This window comes from Nelumbo lutea, chromosome 3 (assembly GCF_056320005.1).
Source record: "Nelumbo lutea isolate HS-2025 chromosome 3, American lotus-T2T, whole genome shotgun sequence".
Classification (NCBI taxonomy): domain Eukaryota; kingdom Viridiplantae; phylum Streptophyta; class Magnoliopsida; order Proteales; family Nelumbonaceae; genus Nelumbo; species Nelumbo lutea.
Window position 1 is genome coordinate 63588382 of NC_142686.1, and position 16678 is coordinate 63605059.

A 16678-nucleotide genomic window follows, 5' to 3' on the forward strand; every position below is an offset into this window, starting at 1 on the left:
ACATTTAGTGGACCGAATAGGCCAAGACCCAACTGCTGGTTGGGGTTAGAGGAGAAAGAATCCCACAGAACCATGAATGAAAAGGAGAGAGAGTTGAGGTGGAAGTTGAAAAAAGAGCTGGAAGAAGCCCTCCATAGAGAGGAAATTTCCTGGAGGCAAAAGTTTAGGCATAAGTGGATTAAGGAAGGTTATGGAAATGCCAAATATTTTCATGCAGTAGCTAATGGGAGAAGGAGAAAAAATTTTGTGGCTAATTTAGAGATAGATAGAGAAGTGACTCACTGTAAAGAAGAGATAGCAAGGCTTTTGGTGGGCCATTTCAAGTCACTTTTGGAAACCTCTTCTGTCTCAAGAGAGATTGGAAGGTTTAGATTGGCCTAGGTTGGAGAACTACTTGAGATGGCTAGAAAGAGATTTTGAGGAAGAGGAAATAAAACAAGCAATCTTTTCAATGGATAAATCAAAAGCCCCAAGACCAGATGGTTTCACATTGGCATTCTATTAGGATTGTTGGGAAATGGTTAAGGAGGACCTGTTTATAGTACTCAATGAATTTGGAAAAAGACATATAATCAGCCCTAGAGTTAATGCCACTTTCCTATCCCTTATTCCTAAAAAGATTGATGCTAAGCAACCTAAAGACTATAGGCCCATTAGTTTGGAGACTAGTATTTATAAAATTCTGGCAAAGGTGCTTTCTTTGAGGATCAAAAGGGTTTTACCCTCCCTCATTAGCACGCTCAAAGAGCCTTTGTACAAGGCAAACAAATTACTGATCAAATCCTAATAGCAAATGAGTGTGTAGAGGACATGAGGAAATATGGGAGATAGGTTTTGCATATAAATTGAACCTTGAGAAGGTGTATGATTTGGTGGACTGGAGCTTCCTCTTAGAGGTACCTAGGATCTTTAGCTTTGGGGAAAGATGGTGCAACTAGATATCTGGATGTCTCACTTCGGCTCATTATTTTCTGCTAGTCAATGGTGTAGTAAAAGACTTCTTTCCAGCCTATAGGGGTTTAAGACAAGGTGATCCACTATCCCCTTTCCTTTTTACTTTGGTAGCGGATGTGCTCAGTAGATGAATTTCCAAAGTAGTTAGAGAGGAGGTAATAAGTGGCTGGAAAATTGGTAGAAATAGTGTTTTAGCGACCCACCTTCAATTTGCTGATGATATTATCATATTTTGTGAGGGAAGCGATTTGAGGTTAGTGAGTAACCTTAAGGATCTAATAATTGGTTTTGAAAGTGTCTCCAACCTTAAAGTCAACTTTGAAAAGAGTTGTGTGGTAGGTGTTCATCTGGAGGATAGTGAGGTTGAGTCCATTGCAGCCTACTTGGGATGCTTTGTTGCCTCTTGGACCTTGACTTATTTAGGTTTACCTTTGGGTGGGAATCCTAAGGAAAGTAGCTTCTAGAATCCAGTTGTGGAGAAATTTGAAAAAATATTGGCAACATGGAAAAAGAACTACATCTCCTTGAGGGGAAGGGTAGCTTTGATCAGGGCCACACTTACCAATCTCTCGATGTACTTCCTTTCTATTTTTAGGATCCCCTCTAGGGAGGCTAGAAAATTGAAAAATTCAATGAGGGATTTTCTATGGGAACCATGGGATGAAAGAAAAAAGATCACTTAATTAGTTGGGAGATAGTCAAAGTAAAGAGCGAGGGGATAGGTGTAGGGAATTTGGTTCTTAAAAATGAAGCCTTGTTGCGAAAGAGGCTGTGGAAATGGCTGATGGAGAGAGAGAGAGAGAGAGTTTGTGCAATAGGGTGGTGGGTAGCACTCATGGTTGTTCTATATCAGGCTGGGATGTCAAAGTATCTTATCGGGCTACCTATCATCACCTTCAAAGGCAATACATGGCATTCCTCCCAATTTCTACAATGTGTAAGGCATGATGCTTGTGCGGGCAATCTTGTTCTTTTTTGGGAAGATACTTGGGTGGGGTAACTTGCCTCTCAAAGACCTTTTCACCTCTCTTTACTCTCTTTCCCTTTATAAAAAAGATCTTATTTCCTCGTTCTTCTCCCCTTCAGCCCTCCCTCTTTCTTGGAACTAGGACTTCAGATTTCGCAAAGGTTTACGGAAGGCTGAACTTCCTTTTGACACTGAGTTGCTTTCTCTTCTTGGTAATGTTTGTTTGGACCCTTCTTCTTCTAATAAGAGAGTGTGAGCCCTTGCTTTCCAAGGCTCTTTTTCTGTGCTTGTTTTTTCAAATCCCTGGGTCTTTCCCTATGTGAGAAGTTTAGACCAAGCCTATACCCCTTAAAATAGTTGTCTTTTGCTGGAAGGTGTACCATAGTAAGATTAACACTTTGGAAAACTTGCAAAAGAAAAGAGTCTTCTTTGTGTCTATCCCCGAACCGGTGTATATTGTACAAAACCCATAGTGAGGGCTGCTACCACTTAACTGATTTTCCAACCCCGTTGTTGCAACTCTGTGGGATTGCATTTCTGATTTGTTTGGTTGCAGGTGGATTTTGCCATTAAAAGTAAAATTGTTGTTTAGCTCATCTACCTTTGTTTGGCCAACAAAAGAAAGGGAAATGCATGTGGAGATGCATTAGAGCAGCTACGTTGTGGACTATTTGGGAAGAAAGGAATTCTAGAATCTTTCTTAACAAGGAGAGAACAACCCTTCCAGCAATGAAGGAATGTATATTAACCATAGTTGTCAAGGCGACAAGGCGCCCTTGGAGGCTCACCTCGCCCAGTCACCTAGCAGTTTTGTATATTGTCTTATAAAATACTTTTATATTGTTATGTTTTTTAGATTATAATTATAAAATAGACATTATTAAACAAAAATAATCATTTTTTGTGTTTATAAACTATTTCCTTTTTATTATTTTCTTATTTGTTAAGGTTTAATCAAGACAAACATTGCTAAATGCTGTATTGAACCCTCAGATTTCAAAACCTGAACCAATAAGGAAGAACATAAAATACTAATTCTCCTTCTTCTTCTAGGGGTTCAGCCCCTATTTCTTTTCCTATAATGGAAATAGGGGTTTAGCCCCTATATTTTTTGATTTTCTATACTTTAACATGAAGTTTATACTTTTCTTATGAAAATTATGGATATTTATTAAGGAAATATAATTATGGAACCTAGGGAACTACCCTAAGATACATGTTTTTACTTAAATCCATCGCCTAGGTGATGCCTAGGTGACAAGGCACCCCCTATCGCCTAGCCTCGCCTTGGCGCCTCGAAAACTATGATATTAACTAGAGTTATACACTGGTTGAGAACCCTAGACTCCTTTACTCCTTTTTTCATTTGATGACTTTTAGAGAAGCGGGCTGTAATAGCTAACATGTCTTCTCACAAAAATAAATCAGCAGCATTTTGGGTACTTCCTCCAGAAGGTTTTATTAAACTGAATTTTGATGGAAGTAACCAAGGCAATCCAGGTTTGTCAAGGATTGGAGGAGTCTTGAGAACTAAGGATAGCAATATCTTATCTCTGTTTTCAGGCCAGGTGGGAGTAGGTGATTCTACAAGGGCTGAGTTGTTGGCTACTGTACAAGGAATTCAGATTGCCAACCAACTTGGGATAGAGAAATTACTGATTGAAGGAGATTCTAAGGTGATTGTGGATTTGTTGCAGAGCCCTGATTCAGTTACTTGGAGCTATAGGGATCTTATGAAAAAAAAAATTAAATGGTTAACAGGACACATGATAATTAGAGTCCAATGGTGGGGGGGGGGGTAGGTCAGCAAATGCTTTCGCTGGCTTTCTTGCCAAACAAGGGGTATCTAGGGAAGAACTATTTTGGGCAAGTTTGTAATTTTTTCTGGTTTCGTTCTTGTTTCACTGCAATATCTAGGAGAGGTTGCACCTCACGCCTCCAAGGGATGCTTTTAACAGCCTATATTCTCTGATTAATGAAACTATATTTCAATTATCAAAAAGAAAACATAAATGACATAGCTATTTAACCCACCAACTCATCAATTTGCTCATTCAATAAAATGGATTCATTTCAAACTTCCAATAACATTTTTGTACAATCATATGTACAAGTTAGAAGTGACCCATCATCCTTTTATCTCCAATTAGATTATTTTTTACTTTTATTTTTGTATTTCTTAAATAATGTTAATTATAGTATCACATGACCTTGCACCCAGTCAATTGACCCATAACCTAGTCCCTTTATATGTCAAAGGATATGGGTCTCTTAGCATGGTTATAGAATGAAAATATTTAAAAAATACTAGAATCAATATGAAGGATGAAATGCATCATAGAAATGACATATAATAATAACAAACTAATGGCACCATAGGCATGCTGAGTTGCATTAGAGCATAACAAATGCCTGTATCAAATTCATTTATTATTAACTAAACCACAATATCATTCAAAAGAAGGCTAGAAACAGAAGTGGCAAAATAGTTATCAAGAAACATGTTACAATGCATAGAGAGAGAGAGAGAGAGAAATGTTCTAAAATTCTGTTTCCACCAGGCCTATTTCTAACACTTTTTGCAGATAACACACATTCTATTGAAAATTAATAACTCGTAAATTTCAATCACAATTTCAAACTAGTCACAAAACCAGTTCTATAAGATTTTTCATCTATTTCAAATTGTCCCTGACTACTACTTCTGGTTCCATACTTGTGGTCATACAAAACAATTCCTAAATTTGGGTCCAAGTCAATTTCTATAGGCTATTATTGTGGTCATAGTCATAATTGGCATTCTGTTTGGATGTCTGACTTCTATTTTTCTTCTATTTGAAGAATAGTGTTGCCATGTGTCTTTTTGGATATTTATGACTCTCTCAACTCAACTCAATTGAACTAAGTGTCTTCCCCACTATATGGACTGGCTACAGGAATACAGATTTCTCATTCCACCCTGTTCAGTGCCATAAGAAAATTAGGAAAAGGAGAAAATCAATAGCAATAAATACTATTCTCATACCCATATAGAAGTTGGAACTGACCTTGGCAGTGTTGAAAGCAACATTCTTACAGTCTGGTAATATACTCACCGACCAAGGTGGTAAAGTATATACCCGACCGAAGAATTTTACAGTAGCTGCCTTACGTTCATCAATATTTGCAAGAAAAGCTGAGCACCTGATCTCCTTTCCTGATTGATTTAAGTGTAGACCCTCATACTGATGATAAACATGTGCCTGAAAATGAGTACACCTATGGTAATAAATGATACATTAAAAAGGAAAAAATAGAAGAATATACAATCTGAAAGGAGAATACTATTGTTTGCAATGAAGTACAGGAAATGAACCAAAATATTTTCTAGATGAAGTCATTCACTTAAACAAACACAAGAATAAGTAATTAAAGGCCCATAACAATGAGGCCCACTAATCTAGAAACAATTCTGATAACAAAATAAATAAAAGGAATGACAACTAAGGCCCATCTGGCCCAGTATCTCTACAAGAATAATGTGTGACAAAGATTTGTTTTTTTTTTTATCAATCATAAAGATTTTGTAATTTAACCTTCAATTAATGTAAACGTGATCTTAAGATACATCACTTGCTAAGAGCTCTGTACTAGGCTCCTGCTTTTTAAGTTCAGGTTTGGAGGGAAGATCCCCCTCCATTACAATATAAAGTTTTCACATCAAAAATATTTCAAGAGATCTGTTGGCTAGAATATCTTCGTTCACCAGTTCAGCAGACTAAATTCTTATTCATACAACAATGCTCTCTTTTTCCTCTCTTCTTCCTTTTACTTCTACCACTGGAAGCACATCAATAACATGGTATCAAAGCGGGTTTCCGTGTTCCAATTAACACAATTTGCTGCTTTCTAGTATTTCCCAGCTGCTTCTCTTCTCTGGTTTGGAAACAAATGAAGAACAGATATCCGATCACCTCCCCCTATTTCCTTGTATGTTTTTCTTTCTTCCCTCAAATAATCTGATAGAGAAGTGATGGATACCCTCTAATTGCTAATATGCAAAGAAAGAATAGAATCATTATGGTTAATGGTCTCTTTGTGAGGTTAAATAAGACATGATTATGCAGTTCATAAGGCATACCAGTGCTGGTCAACCTGATTTTCTATGAGAACTATGACTTGCTATGATGTAATCTTATAGTTTGTGCTGCTGTTGCTGTATTGGAGCATGATATCACTGTTGAACATGTTGGACAGTACTATCTTATGCTGAAATAGGAAGTTTAATGTCTATTCCGATTGTGACACAATGTAATCTTGGGTCATTTTTTGTGATTATTTTTTGGTTATAAAGTGACTGAAAAATGGGTTCCAAGTCTGCTGTTGTGATGTCACCAGACTTTCTACCCTTAAGAGAGATTTTGGCCAACGTATGGTCATGCTTGACAACACACTCCTAGTAAGAGTGATTCTCATTGATAAGCATATCTATACTTCCACCTTGCCAATAGTTTCTCTGATCCTCTATGACCAGAAAATCTATGTATTTGCAAATGCAACCTTATGTGATACTTATTAGCGATAAGTCTTCCTTTGAACATCTCTCTTGATGTTGGCTATTCTTTTAAAGGTACCTTCCTGTATTTCTTTCTCATCTTTCTCCTTATTAGAAATGAAGAAAATATTGAATAGCTATCATATACCGAAAAGAATACAAGATTAACGATGAAAAAGAAACCTCTTGTAATGGAGGATGACATTTTTTATTTCAAACTAAATTGATAAAACTCAAAATCCAACAATGGAAGATCATATTTATCCAAATAGAATCCGATACATAACAATGAGGTCACTCAATTAATAAGGAATTATAGTTTGACTAAAACCTCCTGTTTTGGTCCCAATTTTATATATTGGGGTGAGTCATCAACAGCAACTAAAGCAGGTTCACAGAGTTTTATGGCTGCATGCAGATCCTTCAAATGCCCCCACTTAGGTTGGCTTAGCAGGCCTAAAGAGAAGAGGACACACAATTAAGTTTAACAGACACTCAATCGGCGTATTAACATCAAAGTTGATCCAAAGAAGTTCTCAGATGAAACAATGGTTGCCAACTTTCATCTTAGAAATTAAAAAGAAGAATAGTTTTATCTACCATACTCTTTCAACATAGAAATATTTTCACCTACCATATTCATCAATTGGAGCATCATAATCATAACTAGTTATATAGAATGGGCCCCCAGATGTTCGTCCAAAGTTTGTGCCCCCAAAGTACTGCAATAATTGAGACAAGAAACAGATATGCATTAAGTTTGTATTTTTCCAATCAATAAGAAAAACTTTGTTAGAACCTGTGTTGTGTGCGCTCTCCTTGATGGACAAACAAGAAAAGGGCCTCAAACCAAAGAGTCAATTAAAGATTATGGATGACTCCATATAACTGTGTTAAGTCCTTAATTTTTCTGGACTGGGAGCATGTTATTAAGCTACTCCCAATCACAGCTTCAAAAGAGAGAGAGAGAGAGAGAGAGAGAGAGAAAAGTGCTTTCTTTCCAAACTGACTTTTTATGCCTAGTCAGTCCTATGTGTGGGCTGAAACAATTTAGGAAAGATGGGCCTGCAGCCCAGTTTGGTGAATAGCTGGCCCTAAGTAAATTGGGCTTATTTGTAATGCAATAAGCATTTAATGGGCCTGCAATAGAGCCCATTTAATGGGAAAGAAGGCCCTAAAAATTAAATTTATGTTAATTGGTAATTTTGTAAGGTGTCCCACTTATTTATAAAGGAGATGCCGCTTGTCTTATTCTAACAAGAAGATTACTTTCCCTCCTTTAGCCACTTGAAGAGGGGGCACACATGTCACCCCAGGAAGAAGGATTTATTTTCTCCTTTAGCCACTTGAAAGTGGGGGGGACACATGTCACCCTAGGGGAGAGTTATTTTCCCTGCTCTAACCACTTTAAGTGGGGTGACACTTGGCACCCTAAGAAGAGAGGGGTGGGGAGTTGCTTAACCACCTCCCTCCTCTATATAAACCCCTTTCCTATAAGGAGAAGAGTTAATGCCATTTTGTTGGCTAATACTAATTTATCTGCAGGATTTCTAGCACTAAGAAGCAAGTGGGAAGAGAAAAGAGAAGAAGATTAGTGTGAAAAGCATAAAAAAAGGAAGAGGAAGGTAGGGAATCTTGTTTCTTCCTACACCCCTTCACTACGATATTCTTTGTGCCTCCCACATGAGATGGAGGTCCATATTCTTTCTATTCCTCTTACTCCTTTCTTGCTTCCCTTTTTTTTTTTTTTTTCTTTTTCTTTCATTGTCTAATTAGTCATATGTGGAGACAACCACCTACAGCCTTGCTCATGAAACTTGGCTTATTATGGTTCCTCACACCATATTAACCTATGTGTGAGAGGGGAAAACTATCTATAGCCTTGTTAATGAAACTTGGCTGATTATGATTCCTCACACCATGACAATGCACATAACCACAATTTAAAGACCATTTGCAGCCTTATTTGCTTGTTATGCATAAAAAAAGTTTATTTATTTATATTTGTTGGTTTTCTCTCAAACAAAGAGGGAAAATATATCAAAATTTTCAATTGAAAACTCTTTAGGAAAATGCTACTTAGTTTAGTCTATTCATTTGTACTTCTAAGCTAGGATCAAGAGGTTTCTCTCATCTCTGCCCCCTAGCAGAGATGCAATTAAGGGAACATCTACGTGATTTCCTCAATGGGACTTACCCAAATATGAAAAAAAAAACCAGTTATTAGTCTAATTATGTGAATTATGTTTCTTGAGAAATTATACTAAAAACAGTCCACTAACAAACTACTAATATTGGATGTCCACTAACAAACTACTAATGTGTTTTTTGAGAAATTATACTCAAACACCTAGGATCATTACCCAATAATGGTCCTGCTATCTCAGCTCTTGTGAGGGGTAGACTAGATAAAGACCTAATTTTTGGCATTTTTTGCACAAAATGACTGATCAAGAACTTAAGCCCATATTCTCATGCTTGTTAGCCCAAGAGTTTACCACTGAACCAAGCAACAGCCCCTAGATTCATAAACACCTCAATGACATAATTAGATTTTGACTTGTTCAGATGCAATATTTCAAAACATGAAGTCATGAAGCAATACATTTCACCTATTGAAAGCAAGATATGTAAGTAATAAGACGGATGAGTGGACTGATTATTGACTACATTTTAGTTTCCCCTCTTCTCTTCCTTCTTTTTCTTTCACAGTTCAGATTCCAAGTAAAAGCAAACTAGTTGATGTACTGGGAAAGTTGAGCATGATTGACATATATGCTCCACTTGAGGAGAATGTAGAGAGTAAGGGTATTTATGTCTAATTTCTCGAAATTGTTAGTGGGCTTATTATAGTCTTTTTGTAATTTCTTGAACATTTAAGTATATATGAATAAAAAAGGCACCACACTTGAATATTCTTTTTTCTCTTGACCTCTCTTCATGTTCATCTCTTCTTCCTATTCCTCTACACACTTGGAATCACTAAGTCATTCCATTCCATTATCTATATACACTTAAAGAACATATCATAGAAACAAGACTTAAAATATACCCATCAAGTCCCAGAGTTCAATCTTTTGGGCTTATGGAGTCCAACATCTCATGTCAGATTCCAATACCCATACCAGTAACCATGCAATATAGATTGAGGGCATGCAAAAAGAAGATTTTGCATCCAAGTGAGAGGAGATTGTTAGACATTAATTACCACTTTGGTCTTTCTTTATACACAGATTCCATTTTATCTTTCCTTCTTGTAATCAGCTCACAGATAGTAGGTCCTCCCATCCTCCTTTACACATACTTTACTAATTACTATAAATAAATTTTCCTTGTTAACAATCAAATAATATTTGACAAATAGTAGATACAAGAATAAACATCCAGATAAATTCAAGGAATCGGGAAGAAAGGGTCTACAGAGAACAAAGCACTACAAATCAATGAGAGGGGGTTGGGTGGAATATAGTGGTCAATGTTCCTCTGATCCTCTGGTTGGTCTACCTGGCTCAATGTTGTGCTTGGGATTGGGGATTGGGTTCTTCCATCTATGTCTTGTTTGCAATCAAATATATTGTTAAAAGGGCTATCATCAGATCACCTTTAGTGTCGCAGGGGCACTTTTCTATTTTTACTTTATTTTTGATCGCCCTAATATAAATACTAATGCTGGCTCCACCAGCACAACTTTTTGGGCTTTTAGTCTTCTTCTCTTCTCTCCTCTCTTTTCCTCTTCTCTTTCTGCTTTCTACTTATTATTTCAGGTTAATATGGTATCAGAGCAGGTCTGGTAGGCCAGAAAACAAGATCGATCAAGTGTTTCTTTCTTTTTGCTGTGTTTTTTTTCTTAGAGAAGATAGAGAATACAAATCGGATGGATATGAGGAAGCTTCTCAGACCTTTTCCTCTTCCTCTCTTGATCTCATACCAATAAAAACTCCTGTAACAGGTCTGGGTGATTGATGTGAAGGATTTAGAACCCGTCTTCAACCCTTTTTTGTGGATTGTGTGATCCTTGTGGTCTGTTTGTAGATCAGGGGATGACCTGTACTTGCTGTAACAGAAATAAAGTGAAAGTTTGGTGATCGTAGGGCCCAAATCTGTCCTAGTGATGATTGTTCCACTTCTATTTGAATCTGTACAGGCATTTCCAGCAATGGTAATCTGTGTGAACTGGAGAAACAAACATCCTTAGTGCTGGACTGTGTGGACTGAAAAAGTTAATCTTTCTGTTACTGGATTGTAGTGCATCCTTGTTTATTTGTGCAGCTTAGGTGTCACCTGAAGCAATTACTATGACTTCTGAGGATTTGGCTAGCTCTGGTGTATCCTCAATCCAAAATGGGCTGAGTGGGTGGGTAGATTTGAACTTTCCTATGGCTGTTGTTCCCCTAAATGGACTTAACTACCTAGAGTGGTCGAAAGGGATCAAACTCTATATCACTGCAAAGGGGAAAATAGGGTATATCAATGGAAAGATTAGGGAACCAAAGTTTGGGGGTGCTGAGTATGACAACTGACAAGTGAGACCAGGAAAACAGCATGGTGATGTTATGTCTTCAAGTATCTATGCAGCCTCAAGTGAGAAGAAACTTTATGTGGGCTGATACAGCTTATAAAATCAGGGAACAAGCTAAGTCTACCTATTCTGAACAGCGGCATTATGCAAAGATTTATCAGTTACAGGCAGAGCCGTCTACTTGTAAGGGGAGAGAAGTCTTTCTGTACACTATTCAAACTTAACTTCCATCTAGAAGGAGTTGGATGATTAACAAAGTGTGAAATGGAAGTGTTATGAAGATGCTAAGCCTTACAAGTCTCCTGTTTCACAGTAGTGAGTGTTTGCTTTAGTAAAGTTGGAACAAATTAGTAAAGCAAATTAGTAAAGAAAAGGAGAATGGAGGAGTGGTAAAGGTAAAGAAGAAGGGCGACAGCACCTTACCCAGCCCTTCAAACTGATATTTATATTAGGGCAACATCAAAAAACATAAGATTACAACTTCACCCCCCCATTAGTAAAATAAAAAAAGCCCAAGCCCATTAGCACTTAATAACAGAAGTATAGCCCGACAAGAAATAGGAAGACATAACATAAAAAGGCCAAAGGCCCACACTGTTAAGTCCCACAGCACTCCCCCTCAAACGAGCATAAATGTCCATCATGCCCATCTTGCATACCAAGTCTCCAAATCTAGCTTTAGCAAGTCCCTTAGTGAATGCATCTGCAACTTGTCTTGTAGATGGCATGTAAGGGATACATAACTCTCCAGACATGATCCTTTCTCTCACAAAGTGTATCAATCTCAATGTGTTTGGTCCTATCATGCTGAACAGGATTATTAGCAATATTTATTGCAGCATGGTTGTCACAATAGAGCTTCAAGGGTCCTGACATAGCGATTTCCAATTCCTTTAGGAGTATCTTGATCCAAGGAAGTTCAACCACTCCATGTGCCATTGCTCAGTATTCGGCTTTAGCACTTGACTGAGCCACCACAGTTTGTATTTTGCTTCCCCAAGTTACAAAATTTCCACCCACAAATGTGCAATATCCAGTTGTAGACCTCCTGTCTCCATTGCCTTCATGTGTGCAACTTGGGGAGCATGCATAAATTGACTAACAACATGGACAGCATAAACAACATCGGGTCTAGTGAGAGATAGATAGAGAAGTTTACCCACAAGTCATTGATATCTTTCCTTGTCTGGGTAAAGGTCCTCATCCTTTTCTTGCAATCCATGGTTTTGTTCAATAGATGTCTCAACAGGCCTGCTACCTAATTTTCCTATCTCCTTTAGGAGGTCCAAGGCAAACTTCCTTTGACAAATATAAATTCCTTCCTCAGACCTAGCCACCTCTATTACCAGAAAGTACCTTAGAGGCCCCAAGTTCTTTATCTCAAACTCATAGGCCAAAAACTTCTCAAGTCTTTTGATCTCTTTTGGATCGTTTCCAATGACCACCATGTCATCCACATAAACAATCAATGTTGTCAGTTTCTCTCCTTTTCATCTATAGAATAGTGTGATCCACACTACTTTTATGGTATTCAACAGTCTTCATTGCCTTGCACAATCTTTCAAGCCAGGCCCTAGGTGATTGCTTAAGTCCATGAAGGGCTCTCCTCAATCTACGTACTTTTCCATTCATGTTATACCCCAGTGGAAGATGCATATAAACCTCCTCTTGAAGATCTCCAATCAAAAAGGCATTCTTAACGTCCAACTGGTGCAATTCCCAACTATAGTTGGCTGCTAGAGACAGTAACACCCACATGGTGTTCAACTTGGCAACTGGAGCAAAGGTCTTTGTATAGTCAATGCCCTCCTTCTATGTGAACCCTTTTGCCACCAATCTTGCTATAAATATCTCCATTGATCCATCGAGCTTACGTTTCACAGTGTACACCCATTTACATCCAACAGTGCTCTTTCCAACTAGTAGATCCACCACTTCCCAAGTACCAGCCTTCAATAATGCTCTCATTTCTTCATTCATTGCTTCCCTCCATTTAAGGTCAGCAACTGCCTCAAAGTACCTTAAAGGAATGGAAATAGAAGACAAGGCAGAAACAAAGGAATAATATGCTAAGGAAAAATAAGAATAAGAAACAAACTTATCTATAGGGGGAAGAGTACAAGGGTAAGTGGGCTTTTGCAAAGCAACCAGAAGATTCAAGTCAAGGTCAAAAGTAACAAGGATATTATCTTGGCCAGCTTCAAAAGCATCAAACTGGTTGTAGTCATCAACTGATGGGCCTCTCTTCCTTTTCCTCCAACACACACTCATCTCCTTCCCAACAATCTTGTCAACTTCTGTAGTAGGAGCCACTTCATCATCTTGGGTAGTGGGAGCAAGAGCAGTTCATCATCTTCAGTTCAAGGATTAGGACACGAACCATGACCATTAGAACACTAAGGGGCAAGAGGAGAGGATGGAAGAGAAGAGATATAGGAGCAGAGACAAATGATTAACTTCAGAGGAATTATCTTCCATCCCACAATTCTCCCCATGAAGAGGATTCTGAGATGGTTCAAAGAAAGATTATAGCGCACAAAAGGTAACATCTTTGGTGATAAATTTTCTCCCTCTATACGAATCAAAGCACTTTTATCCCTTTCGTGTAAGTGAATAACCCAAAAAAAAAAAAAACAAATTGCCCTTGAATCCAACTTGGTTCTTTTTGGATCCTTAATGTGAATGAAACAAACACAACCAAAGACTTTTGGTGATAAAGAAAACACAAGATCGTTAGGACACAAGACAGAGAAATGGGTTTCTAACCCAAGTATCTTGGATGGCATCCTATTAATCAAATATGATACAGTAAGTACTGCATGAGACCATTGCTTTTTGAGAACCTTGTGTTGAAACAATAAAACATGGGTAGTCTCAATGAGATGTCTATTTTTCCTCTCTGCTACCCCATTCTGTTGTGGGGTGTAACTACACGAGGATTAGCATAAAGTCCCTTCATCTTCAAAGAGTGTTCGAGGTGGTTTTAAAGTATTCAGCTGCATTTTTTTTTTTTTTTGATAAATGAGTAAGAGTTTATTAAGCCAGCAAATAAGAGTTACAGGCAGCCCAAGGAAAGGCACGAGGTGCAACCTTTCCTTTAAAACTAGTTAATTATAAGTTCAAAAGAAATTACACAGAAGTCCAAAGTAGCCCAAGAAAACCCCTGTTTTGCAAGTGAATCAGCCATTCAGTTTGCTTATCTTCCTACCCACTGAACTCTGATTGTCATACTCATTGTTAGCCATTTAACTATTTTGAGAAGATCTCTAAATCCCCAGGCCACAGAGTTTAGATCCTCCAACCAAACCACTATCACTTGGGAGTCCCCTTCAACAATCAGATGCTTTATTCCTAGCTGGTTTGCGATCTGGATTCCTTGCACAGCAGCAAGTAATTTAGCCCTTATAGAGCCTCCCACACCCGCGGGGCCTGAATATAAAGATATAATGCTACTGTCTTTATTTCTCAGCACCCCTCCTATACTTGAAGGTCCAGGGTTACCTCAGCTACTCCCATCAAAGTTCAGCTTAATAAACTCCTCCACAAGTGGTATCCATTTAACCACATATCTGTCCTTCCTAGTAGAAGCATTAGCCACTGCTAACCAGCTTGTCCATAGGTCATCGAAAGAGTATGCATCAAAGAGATTTAGCGTTTTAAGACACTGAATTTCCCTTATCAAAATACATTCTTTAACTTCCGCAAATCTCCTTTCCTTTTCACAAAAAATTCTGGTGTTCCTTTCTTCCCAAACAGTCCACAACAAAGTTGCTCTTATGCACTTCCACATAATTTTCCCTCTCTTGTATGCCATACAAAGGAAGATGGACTTAACAGCAAGCTAGTATCAGATGGCAAGTTCCACCTACACTCAAACAACATAAAAATCCAATTCCATAAAGCTACAGTAAAAGAGCAAGATATCAGTAAGTGGTGACAGTCCTCATTCTGAGTTTTACATAGAACACACCAATTAGGGGATAAGTACCACTTTGGTCTCCTCTTTTGCAAGTTTTCCAAGGTATTAATCTTACCATAAAAAATTTCCCAACAAAAAACAGCAATCTTTGGGGGGATAGATCTAATCCAGAATTCTTTAACTGGGAAGTTTTGGGATGCAGAATTAACATCATACCTAACCAGATTCAGAAAATGGGGAAGGATTCCGTGTATAGCCTTCTAGGGTGTTGCAAGAGTCACCCGTCAAGATACCCCAGCATCCCAACCATTCTGCAAACAGCCATGAATACTCTTCACCACCTTGTGCCACAACCTCTCTCTCTCTCTCTCTCTCCCTCCAATGGCCATCTCCAAAGCCACTTCCCTAGAAGAGCTCCATTCTTAAGAACTAGGTTACCTAATCCTAATCCCCCTTCTTCCTTATTTCTTCCAACTATCTCCCACCAAATCAGATAATCCTTCTTCTCTTCCCCTACCTCCCGCAAGAAGTCCCTCATCACCTTTTCTAGTTTCTTAGCTTCCCTTGAAGGTATCCTAAACACCGAGAGAAAATAAACCGGAAGACTGGAAAGAGTCACCCTAATCAAGGTCACTCTACCCCTAACGATATGTAACTTTTCTTCCAAGAAGCCAACCTCTTTTCGAACTTTTCCACAATTGGATACCAAAACTAACTTTCTTTTGGGTTAGCTCCTAACAGAAGACCCAAGTAGATTAAAGGCCAATCAGACATGGAACACTCTAGACAACCTGCTACAACCTCTGCCTCCCAAGCTTCCAAATTGATTCCAACCACACAACTTTTGTCAAAGTTAATTGTCATGTTTGAAGCAAACTCAAAGGATTTAATAAGATCTTTTAGGCTTCTCACTCTCCCTAAGTCTCCCCCTTCACAAAAAATGATAATATCGCCAGCAAAATGAAGATGAGTCACCGAGACATTATTCCTGCCTATTCTCCATCCACTTATCAGCCCTTCCCTGTCTACTTTAGAAATCATTCTACTGAACACATCTACCACAAGTGTGAACAAGAAAGGTGAAAGGGGGTATCCTTGCCTAAGCCCTCTACATGCTGGAAAAATCCTTGACCCCTCCATTAACTAGAACTGAAAAATGACAAGAGGTTATGCATCAACTCACCCACCTGCACCATTTATCCCCAAATCCACATTTTCCTAACTCTTCTAATAGAAAATTCCAATCCACCAAGTCGTAGGCCTTCTCAATATCCAACTTACAAATGAAGCATTGATTGCCTAATCTCTTCATTTCCTCCACACATTCATTTGCTATAAGGATCTGGTCTATAGTCTACCTATCTTGAACAAAGACTCCTTGGGCTTGAGTAATGAGAAAGGGAAGGACCTTTTTAATCCTTAAAGAAAGCACTTTTGCCACAATCTTATAGATGCTAGTCACCAAGCTAATCAGCCTGAAATCTTTAGGGTGTTTGGCATCTAATCTCTTCAGAATAGGAGCTAAGAATCTGGCATTAACTCCACGACTAATCACATGGTTGTTTTCAACCTCCTTAAAAATCTCAAGCAAATCTTTTTTGATAGTGTCCCAACACTCCTGATAGAAAGCCATAGTAAAACCATTTGGTCCAAGAACCTTTGACCTGTCCATAGAGGAGTGCTGAAGAGGATTGAACAGCAGTAAGGGCAGATGTTATACCTGTCTTTGCAAATGAGGATGAAGCAATGGATAATTGTTTCAACCAAGCCATAGCCCGGTTGAGG

The 16678-nt window shown here is 38.3% G+C and overlaps 1 protein-coding gene across 4 annotated transcripts in view; it reads right to left on the bottom strand.

Moving 5' to 3' along the window:
• The window catches only part of BGAL9 (beta galactosidase 9), a 150973-nt gene that overhangs the window by 103893 nt on the left and 30402 nt on the right, over positions 1–16678 (bottom strand). For 3 of the 4 annotated variants that reach the window (XM_088978864.1, XM_088978863.1, XM_088978866.1), the window contains exons 9-11: positions 7090–7177; positions 6787–6911; positions 4969–5163 (exon numbers count right to left, since the gene is read on the bottom strand). In XM_088978864.1, the coding sequence (XP_088834990.1) occupies positions 4969–5163; positions 6787–6911; positions 7090–7177 (408 nt within the window). The remainder of the gene's footprint in view (positions 1–4968; positions 5164–6786; positions 6912–7089; positions 7178–16678) is intronic. The other variant, XM_088978865.1, reaches the window with a different exon arrangement.